The sequence below is a fragment of the Mytilus californianus genome, unplaced genomic scaffold (assembly GCF_021869535.1).
Source record: "Mytilus californianus isolate M0D057914Y unplaced genomic scaffold, xbMytCali1.0.p SCAF_8, whole genome shotgun sequence".
In the NCBI taxonomy this organism is placed as follows: Eukaryota; Metazoa; Mollusca; class Bivalvia; order Mytilida; family Mytilidae; genus Mytilus; species Mytilus californianus.
The window spans coordinates 42067035-42090584 of NW_026262734.1; the positions used below are offsets into that span (position 1 = coordinate 42067035).

Sequence of the window (23550 nt, forward strand, 5' to 3'; positions counted from 1 at the left end):
AATAGAGAACAATGGGGTGCTGAAATAAAAAGAATAGATAATATTAAGCAAAAAATAAAGAATAGAGACAAATGGTCTAAAAATTTAAGAATATAGAAATAAATCCAAACCCTCGTTTGTCTTCAATATTATAATGTATGTGCTTTAGCTATCTAATAGTAAAACATTCATTATTTTTCTTTATTTGCATCATACACTGTATAGGTTCCCTAATCGTCATCCGGTCCACTCGAACTTACTGAAATATTAAATTACCGCATGAAGCAAGATGCACAATGAAACGAGACTTTAATTTAGTAGGTGATAAAAAAAAGTTGCTCAATATGTTAAGAAAAGGCTTACAGTTAACATAGATTGAAATGCATTAGCAGTGGCGGATCCGGAAGGGGGGTCCGGGGGTTGGAACCCCCTTTTTATGATTAATGGGGACATATGGTTGGAACCCCTCCTTTATCCTGGGTTGGAACCCCCCTTTTAAAAATGGCTAGATCCGCCCCTGATTGACTGCCAAGTTCATACCCATCGAATAGATTCAAACTATCAAATTTGATTCAATATATACTTCAGAATTCAGAACTTCTAAATTTCAATTGAAAACAATACACAATGTATGGACTCGTTACAAAGTATCAGCAATTGGTGTGTTTTCCTGACTGGACCTCAAATTAACTATCGACATGACCTACGAAAACTGTCCATGGGCATATTTGACCTCGTTATAATTATAAATATAAACTGGCAGGTAAAAATAAATACAAATAGATAGGTTTAAGCACGTTCAATCGCATATTGTCATTTTCTTAGTTCTTTGATCTAATTTCAAAGAAAAAAATATACATTAAATGTAAAATTACTCATAACCTGTATAATACTGAATATTTTGCTGATAAAATCGATCAACGAGATACAAGATTGCATGTCTAATTGCTACATATAAGACTAGCTCATATGTGTTAATGACATTAAACGCCAAGGTTAAAACGAAGGCTTACAGTTGTCTTAAAGAACAAGAAGACGTAAAGTGATATAAACTCAGGAAATTAAATTGATATTTGTCCACAGGAAGACATCTTAGACACAATTCAAATCAGATAAATTTTTATTACTTTAACCTTTGTTAGTTCTTACTCATAAATACCACTTTTTTGACAGAGAAATGGTAAACAGCAATAAATCTTAAAGTCTTTGTTATGACTTTTCACGATCTCCACACTTTATGCGAGAGAGATTGCGATGAACTTTTATAGAATAATCAAAGTACTGAAGTACTGAACATCGGATGACCGCAAGTTCTTGTGGATTGTCACAAGCACTTGTCTCAGAAAAATCACATCTGTATACCTGAAAGGGAGGTTAATGTACAGATATATATGTTTTTCTGAGACTAGTTCGTGCGTGGTTGTTGAATAAATGACAGGGAATTCAACGTCACCGACTAACAATTGTATTGTAGTGATACAAATCAGTATACTCTGGTTTGTTGTCATGTATATATTATATTAATGTTTGTATATAACAGTTACATGTATATATAATTTTCATCCATTTGTATATTATTCTATTCTTCTATTCTAATAATAGTGCAGTGCAAGTGCATGGTGGACACTCTTCTGTAATAATTCGATTTTTCTAATAGATTGGATTTGAGCAGGCATTCATATTTTCTCGCAAAACGTTGAATCATATTGCCGCAATTTGTACAGTGTACATACTATTTTTTATTAATATCTTTTAATATTTAAACGCACCAAAGACATTGTAAACCCTTATTTAATTCACCGTAACTAATTTTATTTTTGAATTATATTCTATCATATTGTAAACATAAAGATATCCGCTTTTTCGGTTAAGTAAATATTTTAAAATTGCTCATCCGATAAGTGGAGTGCTCCGAATATAAACGGAGGTACATACCTGAACAGAACAGAACAGAACAGATATTCTTCCGCATGCGTTAACACAATTTTTCTGTACGCGAACATAGATATTATCAATGATTTTTTACTTATATATATTTTTAACGACAAAACATTTTCATATTATTAATCTATGTTCTAAAAAAATATTTTTATGAGTATTCATTGAAGAAATGAATTTATAACAAGCGATAAGGAATGTTATTTTGCACTCGATAATGTCCGCGTATATAGATCGGTTACCAGTCAAACACGAAAGTTACGTAAGTAGAAATCTCGTCGGCAACAATACATCGGAATGCCCTCGCGGTCATCGCGATGTAAAAACGATTAAATCCAGTATTCGGAGTATATATAATTTTTTTCATCTTTATTTGTCACCTTTGTATACTTGTCTCTTGAAAACTAGATAATCTTTCGAATGCACTACATTTGGAATCAATGCATTATATTATAAAAAAATAATTTGTTTAATATTCTAAAATCAAATAGTTGTTTTCAGTTAAAATAATTCTAGACTCAACATATGCAATAATTTCTGTGTATTACTTAGTAGACAATTCAAATTTTTTAATGAATCTCGAGATGATTTAGCACCACTCGAATGTGACCTACCGAATTAGACTTATTACCGGGTTTGTACTAACATGAGCTTACCCTTCCGGAGCACCTGAGATCAGTTTTTGGTGGGTTTCGTGTTGCTCAGTCTTTAATTTTCTGTGTGGTGTTTTGTGTACTATTGTTTGTCTATTCTTGATTATGAGTTGAATGTCCCTTTGGTATCTTTCGCCTCTCTTTTAGTACTTTAGCATTGACCATGGATTTATCTTTTATGGGTTTTTTTCTTGGATTTAACTTTTTTTTTCGATTTCAATCAAAAACAAATTATTTTTTTCAATGAGATACATGAACAAGAAAGTAATTATGAAACTTAACGTTATATTTATTTTTCCTAATTTTCAATGGAAACGTTCTGGCTTTGTTCATTTTCCTTTTGAAACAATTTTTTTCTCCAACAAATTTAAAATCAAACAGTGTATTAAAAAAACTCTTTACCACCATAAAATATGAATGGCCGGTGTCTTAAGATTACACAGAGTGATGTACATTAGAGAACAATCTTGGAAAACCAGTCTGCATAATTGGAAAAAACAAATTCTGTACTTAATTAACTTAATGTTTAAAAAGATGTAGAGAATTGATTAATGACATACTGTTATTTTCTTTCATGTTTTACAACAAAAGACAAAACGACCCTAATGCATTGAAATTGTGGATCTTTGTTGAGAATATTTCAAGTCGAGTTCGTCGACGGACTTTCGTAGTACATATCGCAGAGTAAGTCATCAGTGAGAGAAATATATTTGAAGTCCCAATGTACTTGTCGTTCTTTTACAAGACTAACTTCATCAACGTGGTTATTGTCCACTTGTCAAAAATATTGGTGGCATACGTGGAGTAAAATGTATTAATCTTTTCAAAGTTGTTGGTATCCCTCACAGTTTCTGTTTTTCTATTTCTCAATCATCTTCATATTAGTGCTGCACAATGTCAGATTCGTGAACAGTCAATTGCAAACTGTTCCAATGCTGGTCATTTGAAAAGGTTTTCCTTCCATGTGGAGCCAGTAAATATTGAAAACATTTCCCTCGTCCTACATCAAATAAATATTTGCCACTGCTATTTTTACGCGAGCAACAATCTATCTTTTTCTGTTGTTTTTTTTTTTTTAATTATTATAGGTTTGTGGAACTCTACTCAAATCAAAATGTCAAAATGATGAGGTTTCAGATAGTAACTTGAACCATTCGAATAAAACTCTATAGTAACCTAATCGAGTTGTCCGAGTTAATTCAATCGAAATATATCTTGTTGTTATAATAATTATTCATTGTTGGTATGCATATTACAGTTAACTGTCAACGTTTATTCTGGTATGTTGATAAAATCAACGGCTAGACCCGGGATTTATATATTATCTAGTAGTCCTAGGTTACACGAAACAAATTTCTAAATAATATCGTGTTATAGCATGGCATCCGTTAAGTAAGCTTAAGGGATATAGCAGTTATGAGGGTTTGGGTGGAGTTCACAGAATATAGAATAATGGACCGAAAAATAAAGGATATAGAGATTCTTCTACCAAGACCCTCTCTAATATCGGCCATTGAACATCTGAGTAGACTCTATAAATAATAATAATAATAATGCTTTATTTTATTATAGTGTCACATATTTGATCAGATATGTATATTTAAACAACACAGATATAGAATGACCAAATATCCAGCCTTGTGTACACTTATGATACACTTATGTACAAACATTTCTAAAAACTATATTTTAAAAGAATTAACTAAACAAGTCATATTTAGTCTATATGTGTAAAATTCAAATTCTAAAAATCCAAAACAGATTTCAAAATTTTACGTAACATCATTCCGAGCTTTAAAAAAGTAAATAAAAAAAAGATGAATAGAAATATTATTCATCACAGTTAAACTTAAAAAAAGGTTTTCCAAAATGGCTAAATTAATAAGTTATCAATCACTGTTTATAAAGTAACTTGACGAACAGTACAGATCAAAACGACATTCTGCAATGCCCAGAAGAAATTTGTTTACACAATTTCTTTGCAGAAAACTGTAAACATCGATACTAATAACCACAAAATGTAAGTCGCATTGATTTCACATTAACAGTATATAATTACAACCAATAAGTCTCTTCAGTCAAGAAGATTAATGTCAACGGAACATCGCCATCATGGAAAGTAAAAACAGGAAAAAAAAACTAAATTACATTTGTTTCAAACTTTGTTGTATCGCTTACTGTGCTGTATGGGTCTTATTTATTGATGTAGGTGTTATATACCTGTAATTGTTTTTAATCTTGTTCCCTGATTTTTGTGGATCGTTCGTTCATTGGCATTGAAAACACATCTACTTATCTTTAATTATACATTGGTATGAATGTTGCCATGAAAACTTTTCAATAAAAGACATCCATCAATTTTAATGTCTGAATTACTTACACCGTTATGTCTTATTCCCTATTGTATCATTTTGATTAAGGTGGTACCAAACACCTTGACTAAAATTAATTTGGCTCGTTTAATTTTCATAAAATTTTGACAAAATATTAACTTTGACCCTTTGACAAAAATATAAAAATTTCAAAAAAGTTGAACAACACACTTTATCGGAAAATTTCATTAGATATATAGCAGTTTGTCAAACATTAATTTTGATCATCAAGAGCTTAATATTTCCTTAACAACAGAACGTGATTAAAACGTTCAGCTGATTTTTACAGAGTTATCTCCATGTAGTGTTATGTACAACCTTAAGTGTGGCTTCGCATCGCGGGAGATGCACGAATAGCATGAGACGTGTGTGGACGCACACATGGCCTTGCTCCTTTTGAGTTCATGCGATTCCATTTGGGTTTGTTGTATCTTGATTGGTATATTTTATATAGATTTGCGAGATTTGAACATCGCTAAACTACTTTACCTCTAATTTAGAAAAAAGTTCAGATTGATTTTTTTTAATTGTGTTTGTTTGGTTGTTTATTTTTGTATTTGTTTTATATGTTTGATGATAGTTCTATTATTGTGTGTGTGTGATTTTTTTCGGGGAGAAAAGAGGTAACCAATTTAGAATTGAATTTAATAAGAGGTTGGGGCTGGTGCTTTGTGTGTGTGTGTGCGTTTTTTTTTTTGGTTTTTTTTTCTTTCCAATTTAGCATTCTACAACGAGGTTAATTAAGTTGTGGCTTAAAACAAAATAATCATATGCCATTTTTAAAAAAAGATGATTCTTATAAAGATCTACATGTCAAACGTTTCAGAAATTAATCTTATAATAGCATTATTGTCTAGACATTATGTTATTATAATTAGAAAATTCCGGTAACACGGTAAATAACAGGAAAATCTGTTTGATATATCACCTATCCATTGAGGTCTTTAAGCATAGCTTCCTGGAAACACTGAAGTAATTAAATTATAATTGATATCTTAAGAAAGTTCCATTGTGAGTTTCAATAAGGTTTCAAAATATTTGCTATAAAACGACATTTGCTCAATAAGTTATAGATAATCCAAGAGAGTTTGTCTGTCCGGGCGCTTTTTTCTGAGATATAAGGCTTGCAAAGTTTGGGGAAACAGGAGTTCTTTTAATTGAACGGGGAGTGGTTTCGTTAGCTATTGTATATATCATGTATGTAGATAGTTGTGCCAAATCATTTAATATGTATATAAACATTCCCTTTTTGTTCCGATCCAAGCGCGTGTATAGGTTTAAAGGTATGAAGACCGTACTGTGACCTATAATGGTTTACTTTTATAAATTTTGACTTGGATGGAGAGTTGTCTCATTGGCACTCATACCACATCTTCTTATATCTATGAAGCATATATGTAGTTATTTTTCATGATTCAAGGTAGCTTAACATATACTCGCCGAAAAAAAATAAGTTATTGCAGAAAATGTTGACACTTTAGGTCCGATGACTGTGAACTTCGGGTCGGCGTATATAATTCATTTGTTCCATGGATATAAGCAGCATTTGTTTACGAAGCTTTTATTGTATGAGGTTGTCAGTTGGTGAAATCTAGGTAATACATGCAGTCTCGATTTGCTTTACAGTTTAAGAAGTCCATTTCCACAGCCTGTTTTCAACTTCGTACTTTATTTGGCCGTTAACTTTTTTTATTCGTGCGGCACTGGTGAATCTATCGGTGTAGACTTAACGCGCGTCTGGCGTACAAAATTATAAGCCGGGTATCTTCGATAGTTATTTGTCATTGCGCATTCACATGAAATTCGCAAGGTACCTGAATAATGCTACGGAAATTTGGGTATCAAATGATGTCGCTTATTATACGTCACTGTGTGTACTTTTAGACTTTCCATTACACTGGAATATTAAAAAATATTCTTAAAGTCCTGCTTTAGAAGAAACAATCAAATATTAATTAAAAGCATCTTTTATCTTGCATTTTCATCACATATCTTAAAAATTGTTTACTGCCATATCCTATGGGTGTTAAGAAAATTGAATCTTTAATCAATTTGACTCAAAGAAATAATGAGAGACAAAAAATAGAACACATGTTGAATTATACGCAATTTTTATAATAAAAAATAGTTATTGAATACCATAATTAAAAGGTATATTAAGCTTTCTTTCCATGGGAAAAAAATCGGTAATCGATGTGTTGACGTGGGTGAATGAATATTATCTTTCTTATTTCATCTATTAAGCAATTTACTTACTAATATTCAACTCTAGCTAGGCTACAATTTTCCATGTTCTATTAAACTGTTATATACATTTGTATGCAACTGTTTCTTTTTGGGGGATACTGGTTACATTACACTCATCATATAATCATACTAACTTTTCTTGATGCCGGGAATCTTAGACATATTTTATGCTACTATATCACCAATTTTTTTCATAAAGATAGGAAAAAATATTTGTAAATTGTTCAACCGAGTGAATGGAAAAATAGATTCACTTATATATTTGTCAATGTGGTTACTATTCGTTGTTTAAGAGCATATTTTGGTCTATATTACTGTCCAATATTTTTGGTAATTATTGTTTAATATTGACCGTCAATATTTATATAAACAGAAACATAGTGTTTTGCAAGATTTTAAATATTGACCGTCAATATATATATAATTTATAAATAGAAACATAGAGTCCATATACTTTATATCCTTTGTATCTCGTGATCGTAATAACCAAGAAAAAAGTAGAATGCTACACCATATGTAATATTGTCCAATATTTTTAGTAGTTCTTTTTATCCTTTTTATGTATTATGTAATTATGCTGCCCTCTATTCTAAGATAATATGTCACTGTCATTCATTGACATTGAATCCATTTCTCTTTTAATGTCTTTTAACTCATACATATTTGTATATATGATTATTTATACGAAGTTTTGAAGGATTTATTTTAATTTCATACTGTTTGTAAATTTTAAAAATAAAATATAGTTGCACACATATTTGTCAAACGTATGTGATTAAAACCTTACTGTATACTTTGTGTTTTTTTTTTTGTGTTGGGATGGATGTATAAATACCCTGCCACGTCCGGTCTGTGTTTTTGTTAGATGTTTTTCTGCTTTGTATCGATCTGATGAGTTAATCCCTTTTCAACTATTTTTATAGTTTGTTCTTATGTTGTACTGTTACACAAGTGTCCCAGGTTGGGGAAGGGTTGGCGCCTTCAAACATGTTAAACCCCGCCACATTCTTTATGTGCCTATCCAAAGTCAGGAGCCTGTAGTTCAGTGGTTGGCGTTGCTTCGTGTCTGTCATATATGTTTTTCGTAAATTGTATGTTATAAGTTAGGTCGTTAATTTTCTCAATTGAATTGTTTCATATTTTTCATGTTGGGGCCTTTTATAGCCGACTATACTGTATGGGTTTTTTTCATTGTTGAAGGCCGTACGGTTAAGTATAATTGCTTACATCCACTTCATTTGAACTTTGGTGGATAGTTGTCTCATTGGCAATCATACCACATCTCCATATTTTTATATTAACATAGATCCTATGGCGTTTGAATTGTTTTACTTTATGCATGTCGGGCCTTTTGTACATTACTATATGGTATAGGTTTTGCTCATTGTTGAAGGCCGTACGGTGACCTATACTTACATCTACGTAATTAGATCTTTGTTAGATAGTTGTCTCATTGACAATCATACCACGTCTCCTTATTTTTATGTTGAAATAAATACTTTGAATTAGCTTACTGGAATTGTTCAGTTAAAATGTATTATATACAAAATACAACTGTTGGACACGTCCATGAATGAAATAACATAATCGAACAATTTGCTAACAGAAATTTATCAAAACTCTAACGACTAAAGTGATTACAGAAACAAGGAAATACAAGTTGTAATAATTAGATCTCAAGCGCGCAAGTTTGTTATCCAACCTTGTTGTTTTTCCCCTTTCTAATTATATTCCCTAAAGTTTAAATGGAAGTCAAAAGTTCCTGTCCTACATCCTGGTCGATATACCTTGCACAAACTTTCTATTGTATTAGTTGATAATTTGTTCTAGTCCTGAATATCCTTAAAATATTTGCCACTAGACGTCAAGCATGCAAAAAATCAATCAATCAATCTCACATAGCATGTTGTTTGTTGTTAAATGGAAATAGCACTTTTAATTTCGTGAATCCGAGGCGCTTTTCTGGATTTACCTTGAAGCTGATTTTCTTGCCATATTTAAACGTTGAACGGGGAGGAAAAAAAGACTCAAAAAATTGCAAAAGCGTGCAAGACACTCTTTTGTAAGATGTCCTTTCGTTTGTGACTTGTACGAGCCTCGTTATAGATTGGAAATCTTACAGTCAGATTTCTGGGATTTCTGAACTTTTGAACTCTTTCCGGTATTAGATTATTTTTAAATAGCTCAACTTAACATCTTAGTTAGACCGCTTAGATATCCAACATCTAGCGACTTTTTAAAGTGTTTACATTCATTGGAATGTTGGACTGATAAGCAAAGGAAGCTCAAACACGGAATGGACATGAAGGATTTGTAATATATGACTACCCTCAGTTTGATTATCTTGCCGTCTGGTGTCTGGAATTTTCCATTCGTGTTCTAGGACTTACATCGTTCGATATATGTAGTTTATAGCATAAAAATACCTCTTGGACAAATATTTTGATATTTTTCTACGATGTCGTTCACCACATTTTTCTGCGCTGTCATTGACCACAACAAGAGGTTAATTTCGATTTCTATGAATTTAAGCGAAAGCCGAGAAGGTATAGACTTATTTTAATTCAGTACGTTGAAATACGAATACATAAGGGAAATTCATTGGTAACTAATTGCAAAAGAAACATAGTTTGATGTCGCCTTTTTAGGTATTTAACTTCAAAGAAAAACCTAAATTAATAAACGGAAAATAATTGAAAATCTTGAGGCATGATAGAATGTAATACTTAAGAATCTATAATAAAAATTTGTTCTTATATTGCAAGGAATTTATCTTGAGACCAATATTTGAAATATTTGAAGTGTAAAAATAATTTAGGAGGAACATGGATAACAAACTACAGATCTCAAAACGCTACACAAAAACTGTAAACTGAGCAATTTGAACCTTCCCCCTAAACATCATGGTAAACTCGGGTACTCAGAAAGGTAAGCTGATATTGGGTCACAAAATTTACCAACCGTATTTGTCACGATGAGTAAAAATTCGTAGATATATACCCACCGTATTTGTCAAGACAAGTAAACATTCGTAGATATATATACCACTGTATTTGTCACGACAAGTGTAAACATTCGTAGATATATACCCACTGTATTTGTCACGACGAGTAAACATTCGTAGATATATACCCACTGTATTTGTCAAGACGAGTAAACATTCGTAGATATATACCCACTGTATTTGTCACGACAAATAAACATTTGTAGATATATACCCACCGTATTTGTCACGACAAGTAAAAATTCGTAGATATATATGACTGATGAGGAAAGGGGGACGCGATTATGGCTACGACAAATGGACCAAATGTTTACCAAGTCAGGAATATGACAGAAATATGACAGTTGTTTGAGCTTTTGATTTTGCCATTTGATAAGGGACTTTCCGTTTGAATTTAATTTGGAGTTCGGTATTTTTGTTATTATACGTATGATCACGATGAGTAAAAATTCGTTGATATATACCCACCGTTTTTTCCCCTACAAGTAAACATTCGTAGATATATACCCACTGTATTTGTCACGACAAGTTAACATTCGTAGCTATATACCCATTGTATTTGTCACGACAAGTTAACATTCGTAGATATATACCCACTGTATTTGTCACGACAAGTTAACATTCGTAGATATATACCCACCGTAATTTGTCATGACAAGTAAACATTCGTAGATATATACCCACTGTATTTATCACGACAAGTAAACATTCGTAGATATATACCCACTGTATTTGTCACGACAAATAAACATTTGTAGATATATACCCACAGTATTTGTCACGAAAAGTAAAAATTCGTAGATATATATGACTGATGAGGAAAGGGGGACGCGATAATGGCTACGACAAATGGACCAAATGTTTACCAAGTCAGGAATATGACAGAAATATGACAGTTGTTTGAGCTTTTGATTTTGACATTTGATATGGGACTTTCCGTTTGAATTTTCTTTGGAGTTCGGTATTTTTGTTATTTTACCGTATGATCACGATGAGTAAAAATTCGTAGATATATACCCACCATTTTTTCCCCTACAAGTAAACATTCGTAGATATATACCCACTGTATTTGTCACGACAAGTTAACATTCGTAGCTATATACCCACTGTATTTGTCACGACAAGTTAACATTCGTAGATATATACCCACTGTATTTGTCACGACAAGTTAACATTCGTAGATATATACCCACCGTAATTTGTCATGATAAGTAAACATTCGTAGATATATACCCACTGTATTTATCACGACAAGTAAACATTCGTAGATATATATCCACTGTATTTGTCACGACAAGTAAACATTCGTAGATATATACCCACTGTATTTGTCACGACAATTGTAAATATTCGTAGATATATGACTGATGAGGAAAGGGGGACGTGATTATGGCTACGACAAATGGACCAAATGATTACCAAGTCAGGAATATGACAGTTGTTTGAGCTTTTGATTTTGCCATTTGATAAGGGACTTTCCGTTTTGAATTTTCCTTGTAGTTCGGTATTTTTGATATTTTATCTTTGTGCTAATTTTTTTATGATTTTACAAATTTTTGTTACAGTGAGTCTTGCCGTGGATGACGTTAAGAACGAAGGACTATTGCCAAACCATAATCTGACCATACAATACGAGGATACTCAATGTAATGATGTCTATGGACTGGGTAAGCTGTAGAAATAATACATTTTGTTATTAATTTTACATATTCATTAAGACTTATTACCGGTTTTGTATTGACATGAGCAACACGACGGGTGCCACATGTGAAACTGGACATGCTTACCCTTCTGGAGCACCTGAGATAACCCCCGGTATTTGATGGGATTTGTGTTGCTCATTATTTAGTTTTCTATGTTGTGTTTTGTATACTGTTGTTTGTATTTTTGATGTTTTTCAGTTTTTGCCATGGCATTGTCAGTTCGTTTTCGACTTATGAGTTTAAATATCCCATTGGTATATCTTTTGCCTTTCTTTTCGACAGTTACCATGTAAATAGTATTGATAGTATTATCATAAGAATCAAATAAATCCCTGTTTTTATTATTGACAAAGGGGTTTCTTTGAAATAGTACTGTAATAAAACTTGTGATATATAATGGCACAGGCAAATCATCGTATTGTGTACAAGCTGTAGTACATCACAGGTTTATGCAGAATTTTTATGGACTATTCGTCTCACAGATGACCACGGATATATTCCAAATGTTGAAGCCAGAATTCCGTCCTCATTTTCTGACATTTCCAGTTAAAGTGACTTCATCATTTGGCAGTTTACTATACGGAATGGGTTTTTCTCATTTTTAAAAGCCGTGCAGTGCCCTATTGTTGTTTAAATCTCCGTCCTTCTGGTAACTGTTTTATATACTAGTCAACAAAAGTAACGATACACAAGTTTGAACTCCAATTTATCATAAAATATAATAAATAGGAAAAACTGTTAAATTATCCAATGAAAAACATTCATTTGCGAAGCAAATGCATATGATTAAAAGAATCTGACCAAATTGGAAAGTGAAAAAATACCGTGTTATTGAAGACAGGGGTCAAATTTATTTTGCGGAAAATGATGACAAAAGTCGGCACATAATTTTGAAGATGAGAATTAAGTATTCATATATCTGCAAAGGCATTCAAAATTTTAAGCAGACCATGTTTAAGTTTGAATTTTTAAGTTCTAGTATCGAATTTTGAATTTTTAGGTGAAAATACAATTTTTGAAATAACAAAAATTGCAAAAAAAAAAAATCGCGTATTTGTCTTAAATCAATGGTTTTGATCGGAAAATAACACTCTGTAAATATTAGACCAATTGGGCAATCATTAACCTTGGTACAATGTATCCAATTTCATTATATATTGGAAATACATGGCTTGTATCGTTTCTTTTGTTGACTAGTATAGTTGTGGCATTAGCCATCGTTCCATATCTCCTTATTCTGTATTTTATTTCATGATTTATTTGTTCTTATTGTATTAAAAGGTAAAACGAGTGATTTGCTAGCACAGACAAGATACCACGTGATAATTGGACCACAGTGCTCAGGAGTATGTAGCCACGTATGCCGGTTGGCCGCCTACTACAATATACCGTGTTTCTCTGGAGTTTGTCAAGACACTGAGATGCTTAACAAAAATACCTTTAAGGCAAGTTATAGAAACTATCCATTTAAAATACTTAGCTACAATATTCTTAATATTTGAAATTCCGGGGTTTTTTATCTGCGGCATACCTGAATTTTACAATTTCGTTTGCAAAACCATAAGTTCTAATTTATGACGTCCACTACTATGTGTGGTGCTGAAAGGAGCAGGCTTACTAAGGATCAAGATGGTCCCAAAATTTTGCGAGATTTAAATATAGTATTATAAGTAAAATATGAAGAAAATTGTAATTGTTGACCAATTTTTTGCTGAAATTTCAATAGTTTTTGATTCCAACGACATTGACAACACGCATGGAGCACCGTAATTTTTTAAGGATGTATATCTCACCTATTTTCATCTTTTTGGGTGTGGTCAATGTTTTTGCAGAAGGACATAATCCTTACAAATAAATAAAAACGGGCAATCAGGCTTAGTATTTAAAGATTACATAGAATTCAAAGGTGCAAAAGAGAAATTTGAGGAAAAAAAAACACTATATAATAATCACCACGCAAATATGACAAAAGACCAAAACACAGCTTAAAACAAAAATAAAAGATGAAAAAAGACATACGCCAAAGAAAGAAAAAGAAACTTATCACATTTCAAAAAAGAAACTTGCATAAGAGATAAAAAAAAAATAGGAACCTTTAGTCTATAACACAATTATGTCATTAATGAAAAACGACTGAAAGAGTGAATGTATTTTTTCTTTTTTTTCATTATACTCAGTATAAGGATAAACGAATAAGTCACATTTTTTCTTTCATTATATTGGAAAGACAAGATTTAATTAAATATAATGATAACATAGTCTTTTCTTTTTCTTGTCTAAATCATCCTCAAAGAAATTGTAAATGATAATAAATCATAGCACAGAAAAGATAATTGATCCGGGACACTCGTATAACCAGAGACATATATTGTATACTTGTCTCTGGTATAACATATGTTCCACTAATAAGTGTCATCATGAACACAGTTTATGTAAATTAGACAGTAGTCTACCGAAGTTCAAATCTCATACATCCATTAAGGACGATACAAATCAAGGTAAACAACTAAAACTTAGGGAGTATGACACAATTGACCAAATTTACAGACTAGAAGACTATTCTGGTATCTAAAGATCTAGGACTGCCAAAAACAATATATATAATTTAAGTTATCGTATGGCATATCCAAAGTGTACCGACGGACGGTAAACAATTTTTTTTTTAATTAGAAAGAACTATTTATATTATTAGTTTGTTAAACATTTGGATTGAAATTTCGTTTCTGTTGTGAAGGACACGTTTTGTGTTTAAATATTGGAATAGTTGTGTCGAGTATTAACATTGACTATTTTGGGGATGATTTTACCTCAACAGAGCACCATGACATTTAAAGGTCATTGATATAAACTGCGACATACAGTTATATGGGAAAACTACATAAATCGACGCTACACAAGCTTTCCTTTTCATATGAAAAATCTTATTTTGTGCCGTGTTGCTACTTATTAAAAATGGGGAATGTAGCCATACTTTAACTAAGTTATTTTAAAAGTCCGAATCCTTTTTTAGAAATAAAAAGATTGCCTCCCAATTCGCTTTAATTCAGCTCGAAAAGTTACGGGGTAAAGATCTAAGATGACACACAATTTTACAACCAAAATGCGGAATCGATATCCTTATCTTTTTGGGGGTTATATTTTAGGGCTATCTTTTTTTCTTTTGGTTTTGTTTTTGACATTCAAATAAGAGACAAAAGATACTGGACTCATTATCTGAAAAGGGAAAGACAAATATGAATAGAGGTTAATCAAATGCAGCATAGATTACCTGAGATGTATTTGGCAAAACATTTCTGAATTTGAGTCCTCATGGCTCTTCAACTTCGTAGTTCATTTGGCCTTTTTAACTTTTTTGAATTGAGCGCCACTGTGACAATAAAAAACAAGAAAAAATGTAAGTAAACAAAGACAGATTTAAACTGAATCTTTAGATAAAAGTAAATGCAATCCAACGCGGATGTGAAATGAAAAGCTCCTAAAGATTTTAATATCATGATTTACAAGGGACTATCATCGCATTAGCCATTAGTCAAAGTCGAGACAAAGTCAAATGTGTCAAGCACAACAATTAAAAAAAAAGGCGTGAAACATTCAGGTTAACATAACAATAATTTGATCGATTGAGCAATTATCGACTGCAAGTCTTTTTATTTAATTTTTATCAGTAAGCTATATTCAATATGCTGAATCTATTATTACCTTTACTAAGCAGCTTATGTCAAATAAAAAAATTAATAAAGATTCTAAGCTATAATTTAGTAAGCGCGTTTCGTCTACAGTTTTATTTTGACTTTTACGGTCATACACAAGGAAGTCACTACGATAAAAATACTTAAGGTCTTGAAATTGGACACTATGCGTTATATATTTACCAGGGTAACATCATAGTTAGTTAGATTAAAGTTAACATCATTCCAGGAATCTTAGTAGTTTTTGGCTCAATAAGTATGATTTATGACTAGGTAGTTCGTTTATCTTTCTGTATGCAAATTGGCATGGTTTAATTCCTTAGTCTTTTTTTATCTACCGAAAACTAAAAAAACTTTCGAGAAGATCTTAAATTTATTTTTTCCTAACGGACTGACGTATAATTGTAAAAAAAAGTCGACATTTTAAAAACAGTGCAAAAAATGAAGGTTCATTGGAACAATTTTGGGAGTATTCTATAGCCTTCACCTGATTCACCTATTGTGTAACTGACATTGCTAAAATTGTAAATCAAACCGACGAAGCTTCCCAAAACAGACCAGGCTTATAATTTGGTACACCAGATGCGCGTTTCGTCTACGTGGAACCCATCATTGGCGCTCGAATCAAAACTACTATATCGTGCTTATACAAACAGTAACTATATTTTCTGCTTTATAGAGTAACCATTGGCAGTACAAATATTCTTAAATCAATTTACTTGATGAAAGTAGGTTTTGTTTTTATAAATTTAGGTACAAGAAATTATTTTTCAATAATTGTTTTATTGGAAAAAACAAATTGCATAAATCAATGAAAACAGCGATTTTTTTTGTATAAACGTTTAATTTTTTAATTTTGATTGTGAGTAGGTATAAAATGTATTTTGAAATGCTTCTGAGATGCAAGATTAGTTGTAATTTTATGGCTTATTACGTTATTATTATGATTGAATTTTTTTTAAGAGAAACTTAAGATATTAATTGAGGATCACAAATTCTGAATAATATTCGAGGAATACATCTCGCGTGTACTAAATCGTTACAATACTAACACACACTGAGGGAGCTGTTCTCCAAGTAGCCATTGCTTCAATACTTGCACGACTTAATTGATATAAGTTGATTTAAATTTTCGATTAATAATTGTTTCTGGATTTTATTGATTATTCAATAATATTAATATCTTCATGTCAAATTTTGTATATTCAGATAATGAATAATATTTACACTCTTTAACTTAATAACATTAACGGTACCAATTTGACTGCACAAGATTCGCATTCCGGCAATAAATGTCTCTTCGGTGATGCTCGAGGCCAAAATATTTGAAAATCTAAAACTGAAAAAAATGAAAGCTTATAAACCAAAGAGAACACAAAAAAAATAGTCAAAGCCGGGCCATGGAATCTGAGCTTTTGCATGACGGGGCTATATTCCTTTATTTAAAATAGTTTCAAAAATTTTGTAACATCACACAATATCTTTATTTTCATGCCGGTACCGAAATACTGGCTACTAGGCTGGTGATACCCGGTTAAGTTGCAGGTCATCCAAGCAAAGACCTAAGTCATTTTATTTATTTTTTGTATACTTTATTGACATGAATATTTCAATGAAAACTGTTTTTTCTATAATACAATATAAAATTCAGAGTCTTTAAAGAGTTTCAGTTAGCTAAATGTTCATATGAATGTTTTCATTATTAGACGTTGACAAGATTTCTTGGAACATTTGACAAGGTTGGTCTCGCTACGACAGGATTGATGGATGCGTTTGGATGGAAGCGCTTCAGTGTCATAAGTCAGTATCATGTAGACAAGATTTGGATGCTGACCCGTGACGCCATAGATGAAATAGCAACGAAAAAGAATATGACGATTGCAGCAGTCCATACATATGGCTCAGAGGGTGAACAATCATTACCGGAAATAGTGAAAAATGTTGCTGCAGAATCAAGAAGTAAGTTTGATTGTTCAAAATACCATGTAGACGTAAGGATTCGTGTTATATACATACATCTTTTAAAGCGGCAGCTTCGATTAACACTAAGATTATAAATAATTGCTACTGAACTCCCTGAAAGTTTTCATATGCGCATATTTTGAAGAAGAAAAAAAGCGTTTGATATAACGTTGACCTATTTCGTAAATGTCAGAAATGATCGCTGACGGGTTGTTAATAGAACGACTTTTTTTTATGATAAAATATATTCTTATCAAGTTTTTGCTTTCATCTTTATTATCATTTCAAACGATGTGATCTCTAGACTACATATACGGTGTACCGATATGTACCGATTATCAGTTTGTATTTGTGTATTTTGCATGATAGAAACAACTGTTTTCTTTGTTTCACAAGCAAACCAGAAGATGACTTGATAAGTTCGCGTCAAACTTATCAACGTCGGTTCATTCAATATGACGTCAGTGATATGTTCTGGTCAAAGTTATTAAGGCCGGGTCAATGTTTTTGACGTCAAAATGCCGTGATATGTAATTTTATTAAGATCTGAGCACATTGATACAGACAGTGGGACGACCGATTAAATCTCATATGATAATGTTTTAAGATTTTGCGAATACAACAGACGCAAATGGTCCTAAATAATGTATCAAACAGAGTATATATCACAATGACATTTGTAAAATTAAATACAATGAAACAAGTTAATTTACTGAATTAGAAAAAACCAGGGCCAAGTTGATTATTCTTGGCAAATAAACATTGTACATGGAATAAATTAAGCAGCTAAGTAGTGATGTAAACCTGCTTGTTTTTTTGTGGTCTTTTGATGTTTAGTGGTTGTCGTTTGTTGATGTGGTTCATAAGTGTTTCTCGTTTCTCGTTTTTTATGTAGATTAGACCGTTGGTTTTCCTGTTTGAATGGTTTAACACTAGTCATTTTTGGGGCCCTTTATAGCTTGCTGTTCGGTGTGAGCCAAGGCTCCGTGATGAAGGCCATACTTTGACCTATAATGGTTTACTTTTACAAATTGTGTCTTGGATGGAGAGTTGTCTCATTGGCACTCATACCACATCTTCTTATATCTATTTGAAACAGTTCAAAACATTAAGAGTTATTTATTTGATTGTATATGCCTCGTAAGAAAAAGAATAGTTTGGCCCATTTCATCAATACGTATGAATTGAGAAAAATAATTATGTTTTAGTAATTAAACTATTACCTTCATTGTGTTTGTATGAATATATTTTTTATACATCTAACAATTGTGTAATACAATTGAAATTTTACGGACCCCATCACGAGTTGGTTGACCGTTATGGAATAACCGTTTCACAGATGATATCGGATATGTTCCTTGTATCGTAACTACAATACCCTTCCCTTTTCACGAATGTGACCTACCGAATTAGACTATTTACCGGATTTGTAATAACATAAGCAACACGACGGGTGCCACATGTGGAGCAGGATCTGCTTACCCTTCCGGTGCACTTAAGATCACCCCCACTTTTTTGTGGGGTTCGTGTTGCTTAGTCTTTAGTTTTCTATGTTGTGTCATCTGTACTATTATTTGTCTGTTTGTCTTTTTATTTTTGGCCATGGCGTTGTCAGTTTGTTTTCGATCTGTGAGTTTGACTGTCCCTCTGGTATCTTTCGTCCCTCTTTTTTTAATCATGCGTTATTAAAGCATACTTTTTGGATATCTTTGATAAGCTTGAATAGTTAAATTATTTTTGTCATTTAAATGTTTTTCATATGAATTTATCTGATTGAAGTCATGAATTATTTTGGATTTGCTAATCTCAACAATTAAATTTGTAAATAACACAAAAGGAAATGCCTGTACATATCAGGAATACGACACTTGTTTTCCATTCGTTTGGTGTGTTTGAGCTTTTGATTTTGCTATTTGATAAGGGACTTTCCGTTTTGAATTTTCCTTGGAGTTCGGTATTTTTGTTATTTTACTTTTCACTAGCCGAAAAAGAATGACATTTAAAAATGTTTTGTTTTTGTTCCTCAACTCGATTTGTTTTAATATTCCTAATGATCTAAGGCCACATTTCACAGATCTGATTTTGACATAAAATGTAATTTCTAGCTGAACGATTTGCTCTTACTACTGAAAGCATGCTTCGCAGAGAAAAATCAATTATCATTTGTTAAATCTTTGATTTTGAATTTGGACCGAACTCACCACCATAAGCACTTTAGGCGAGCACTCTACCTCTAGACAACGGAAACGGTTCAATATGATATATAAGAATTGTATTTCTTTAGTTTCGCTTATCAATAACTTCTTTATAACGTTGTTTTATTGTATGATTTATTGATTTATTATTCTTCCTTTCCTTTCGTTGAAAACAACATACTGCAGAAGTGTCAATTATAAAAGAAATGTTGTGAAGAAAGTGAAACGTACGTCAGTAAGTCGATATGTTTCCAATGACGTCAAATCTAAGCCTCTTATTATGATACGATAAAAAAAAATTATAAATAAAAATACCGAACTCGAATAACGCCTCTTACGTACAAGAGTACTGCCTAGTTTCATATTTTTTTTCCAGGGCTGCATTAGAAAGTATTTTAAGATATGTCATAAGATTATCTTAGGACAAATGTTATGACCATCTTATGACTATCATATGATATGTCACAGAATGTAAATCAAAGTTGTTCTAAGATAGTCATAAATATGACGCTGCTACGACTGTCGTCAGTGAACATTTTTTTCCTTTTATTATAAATAATGCTTAAAAAATGATAAAAATGACTATAAAAATAATAAATCTGAAAAAAAAATGATTATATTTATTCTAATTATTTCTTTTTTGTTTTGTTATAATGATGTATGTTGTAACAAGTCATGGGTTAATTCCTGTATTCAAAGTGAACTGATACCGATTTAAATTAAAGTATAACTTATAACATAGATCGTTATTCTAATCTGAAAGATCTTTGCAAAAAAAAAACATTGTAGCTTCTCACGTGTGTTATCGGTCCATATAATTGTGACGTATGTACGGCTTTTTAATAAAAAAAAAAAAAAAAAATTGGACGCCTTCCTTCGTAGGAAGGCGTAAGAGCAAATATAAAAAATAGCCTTTCTAGACGTCATAATTATTTGGACTAGTGTTTTATTAACTGTTTGTAAGAATACAGACAACTTCCAGTTATCACAGGCTAACCTTATAAGAATAAAGTTGCAGACTGCTGAACCAATAGGTTAGACAAAGTTTAAGACGATGATAAATCAAAAAGAATCTAGAAATGACATTATTAATTTGTCTTTCATAAACTGCAATCAATGAACATTAATGAACATGAAATTTAATCTTTTTCCTTTTTTTATTCTTTGTTTTTAATGTGGTTGTTGTTGTTTGATACTTGATAGATGGAATTAAAAAACTGAACCCAAAGGAACGCTTTATCAACAATACTGAATGACGAAGATAAGCAATTATTGAAGTATCAATAATGAAGTCGGTCTTGCAATCTTTTAGACACACCCGGAGCTCGTGCGATTCCCTCAGTTTGTGTTTGTTACTTTGTCTTCTAAGAAGATTTATGAGATTTAAACACCGGTAAACTACTGTCGCCTTAATTGCTCCCCATATAGAAGTATACGCCCGTTAAGTTAACTTCGTTAACCTATCCCTTTTCTAATTGGTACTGAAGTGCCCACCCAGTTTTATGACCATTATATGCTCAAATCGCTATCTATTCTAACATTTTTTCCCACTAATTTCGTAGTGTTCAAATTTATACTATATATACCAGCATTGTGATTCAATGTAAATTTAACTTCTTTAATCATTGATGTGTATATGTCTTTCACTGACACGAATATTTCTATAACAACTGAGTTGGGTTTTTTCATTTTTGATAGAATAAACTAGACTCAGATTTTGGAGAAAATGTTTGACATAAAAGAAATATAGGTAATTAACCAATCATTTCGAATTCTTAAGGTGGTACATAACACTACAGGGAGATATCTCTGTAAACATCAGCTGAACGTGTTGATCACGTTCTATTGTGAAGGAAATATTAAGCTTCTCAATGATCAAAATTAGTGTTTGTCAAACTGCTATTTATCCCATGAATTTTTTCCGATAAAGTGTGTGGTTCAAGTTTTTTGAATTTTTTATATTTTTGTCAAAGGGTCAAAATAAATATTTTGTCAAAATTTTATGAAAATTAAACGAGCCAAATTAATTTTAGTCAACGTGTTTGGTACCACCTTAAAGGTCAATTATTTTTTCACAAATGTTGTTTGCAAATATTTGTCTCCCGCACATCTCTTAACTAGTAACGTTGTTTTTAACATTAACACAATCATTATTTTCCAATGCATTATGGTTTTATTTTCAAGTTATCGTTTTGGCGGTGAGAGGTGAAACTCTGCGGGAAGTAATGCTCTTGGCACATGAAATGGGAATGACCAATGGAGATTACCAATTCATTTGTATATATTACTACTCTCAACGAAATGTATTTGGCGATATATCTTGGAAAATGGTAATCCAAATATTCTGTAGTTACTTTTTTTTCTTTTTCCACAAATGCAAACCTCTAAATCTATTGTGAAGAAACTATTTTTCTATACTTTTGAAAATGTGTCTTATTATCTATTTTTATATTCTTTTTTTTACAGTAGAAGGCATTTAAAATTTTATCTATGAATTAATTAGATTGCTTATCAGATAAAAAAAAAAACTTTCTTGTAAAACAATTTTGCTAAATATTTTGAATAAAGTCATATAGTCAAAATTTTATTTTATTACATTTTCAAAAGGAATTGTAAACCGTATGTCTGGTCTTTTACGAACGTCTAACCTGCACCATATTTTCGTGAGTGCCAAACAATCGCTGACATTTTGAATGTGAACAATGCCTATACATAAAAATAAGGAGATGTGGTGTGATTGCCAATGTTACACACTTGTATAACAAAGTCCAAACGACGTGGTTGAAAGCAACTTTCGGTCACTGTTAAACAGTGAGAAAAAATCCATACAGTATAGTCAGCTACAAAGACCCCAACATTGCAAAATGTTTAAACAAATCAAACAAGAAAATCAATGGTCAAACACAATTACAACTTGTAACAAAAATCTTGTTTCGACGACTTATATAGATAGAGTTGTTGAGATACCTTTGAAATGAGAAATAAGTTAACCTACAATTTTAACAAATCATGAACACAAATCTACGCGAACGATTTCTAATTTGATTACGATATTTTGTTTGCACGCATTTTACACTTATTAAGATAATTACAGTTTGTCTTAAAACTATTAATTACAAAACACAATACCATTTTTTTTTATCACAAGAAGAAAAAAGGATAAAAAGACGAACAAACAAACACAAGTCTACAAAACACTTTGAAGTGCATGCATGTTGTCCGGAATAAGAATTTTTGATTAAATACAGAAACCCGTTTGGTCTTGACCGATAAAAGTTAAAAGACAAAGTTATTTGCAACGGATACAAAGAGCAAATAATATTTAAAGATAAAACTTTGGCAGAACCAACTAAAAAATATTTAGCAAGTTTTCCAGTTTGGATCTTGTCTCCCAAGAGGTACATTGTAACCATCGCATACTGATAGGCTTCACTATCATGCTGAGCGAGGAATTATTTGGTGTTTGTCTTCTTCAGAATAACAGTGACGATAATATTGCTAAAGAGGCTTACAAAAATATAATTTTTGTGTCTTACTACACTCCGAGAACGTATGAATACGCACAGTTTATAGAAAAAGTCAAACAGAGATCCCATGACATATTCAATTATACATATGCGGTGGACGAAGAAGTAAGTTCGTATTTCTTCTTTTCAGGATACTTGTATATTAATGTGTATAATGCATATAGAATTTTTTTCTTTGAATAGTTAATCTCATACCACATCATCTTTTATACCTTTTAAAAATTTTGAATGTTTTCCCCTCTCTGTTTCCCTTTTTAAAATTATTGAAACACCAAATACAA

General features: G+C 31.7%; 1 protein-coding gene across 1 annotated transcript in view; it reads left to right on the forward strand.

Moving 5' to 3' along the window:
* The window catches only part of LOC127712017 (atrial natriuretic peptide receptor 1-like), a 58972-nt gene that overhangs the window by 13140 nt on the left and 22282 nt on the right, over positions 1-23550 (forward strand). Inside the window, exons 2-6 of the mRNA XM_052218175.1 lie at positions 11759-11860; positions 13178-13341; positions 17292-17544; positions 21927-22072; positions 23219-23374. Of these exons, the coding sequence (XP_052074135.1) occupies positions 11759-11860; positions 13178-13341; positions 17292-17544; positions 21927-22072; positions 23219-23374 (821 nt within the window). The remainder of the gene's footprint in view (positions 1-11758; positions 11861-13177; positions 13342-17291; positions 17545-21926; positions 22073-23218; positions 23375-23550) is intronic.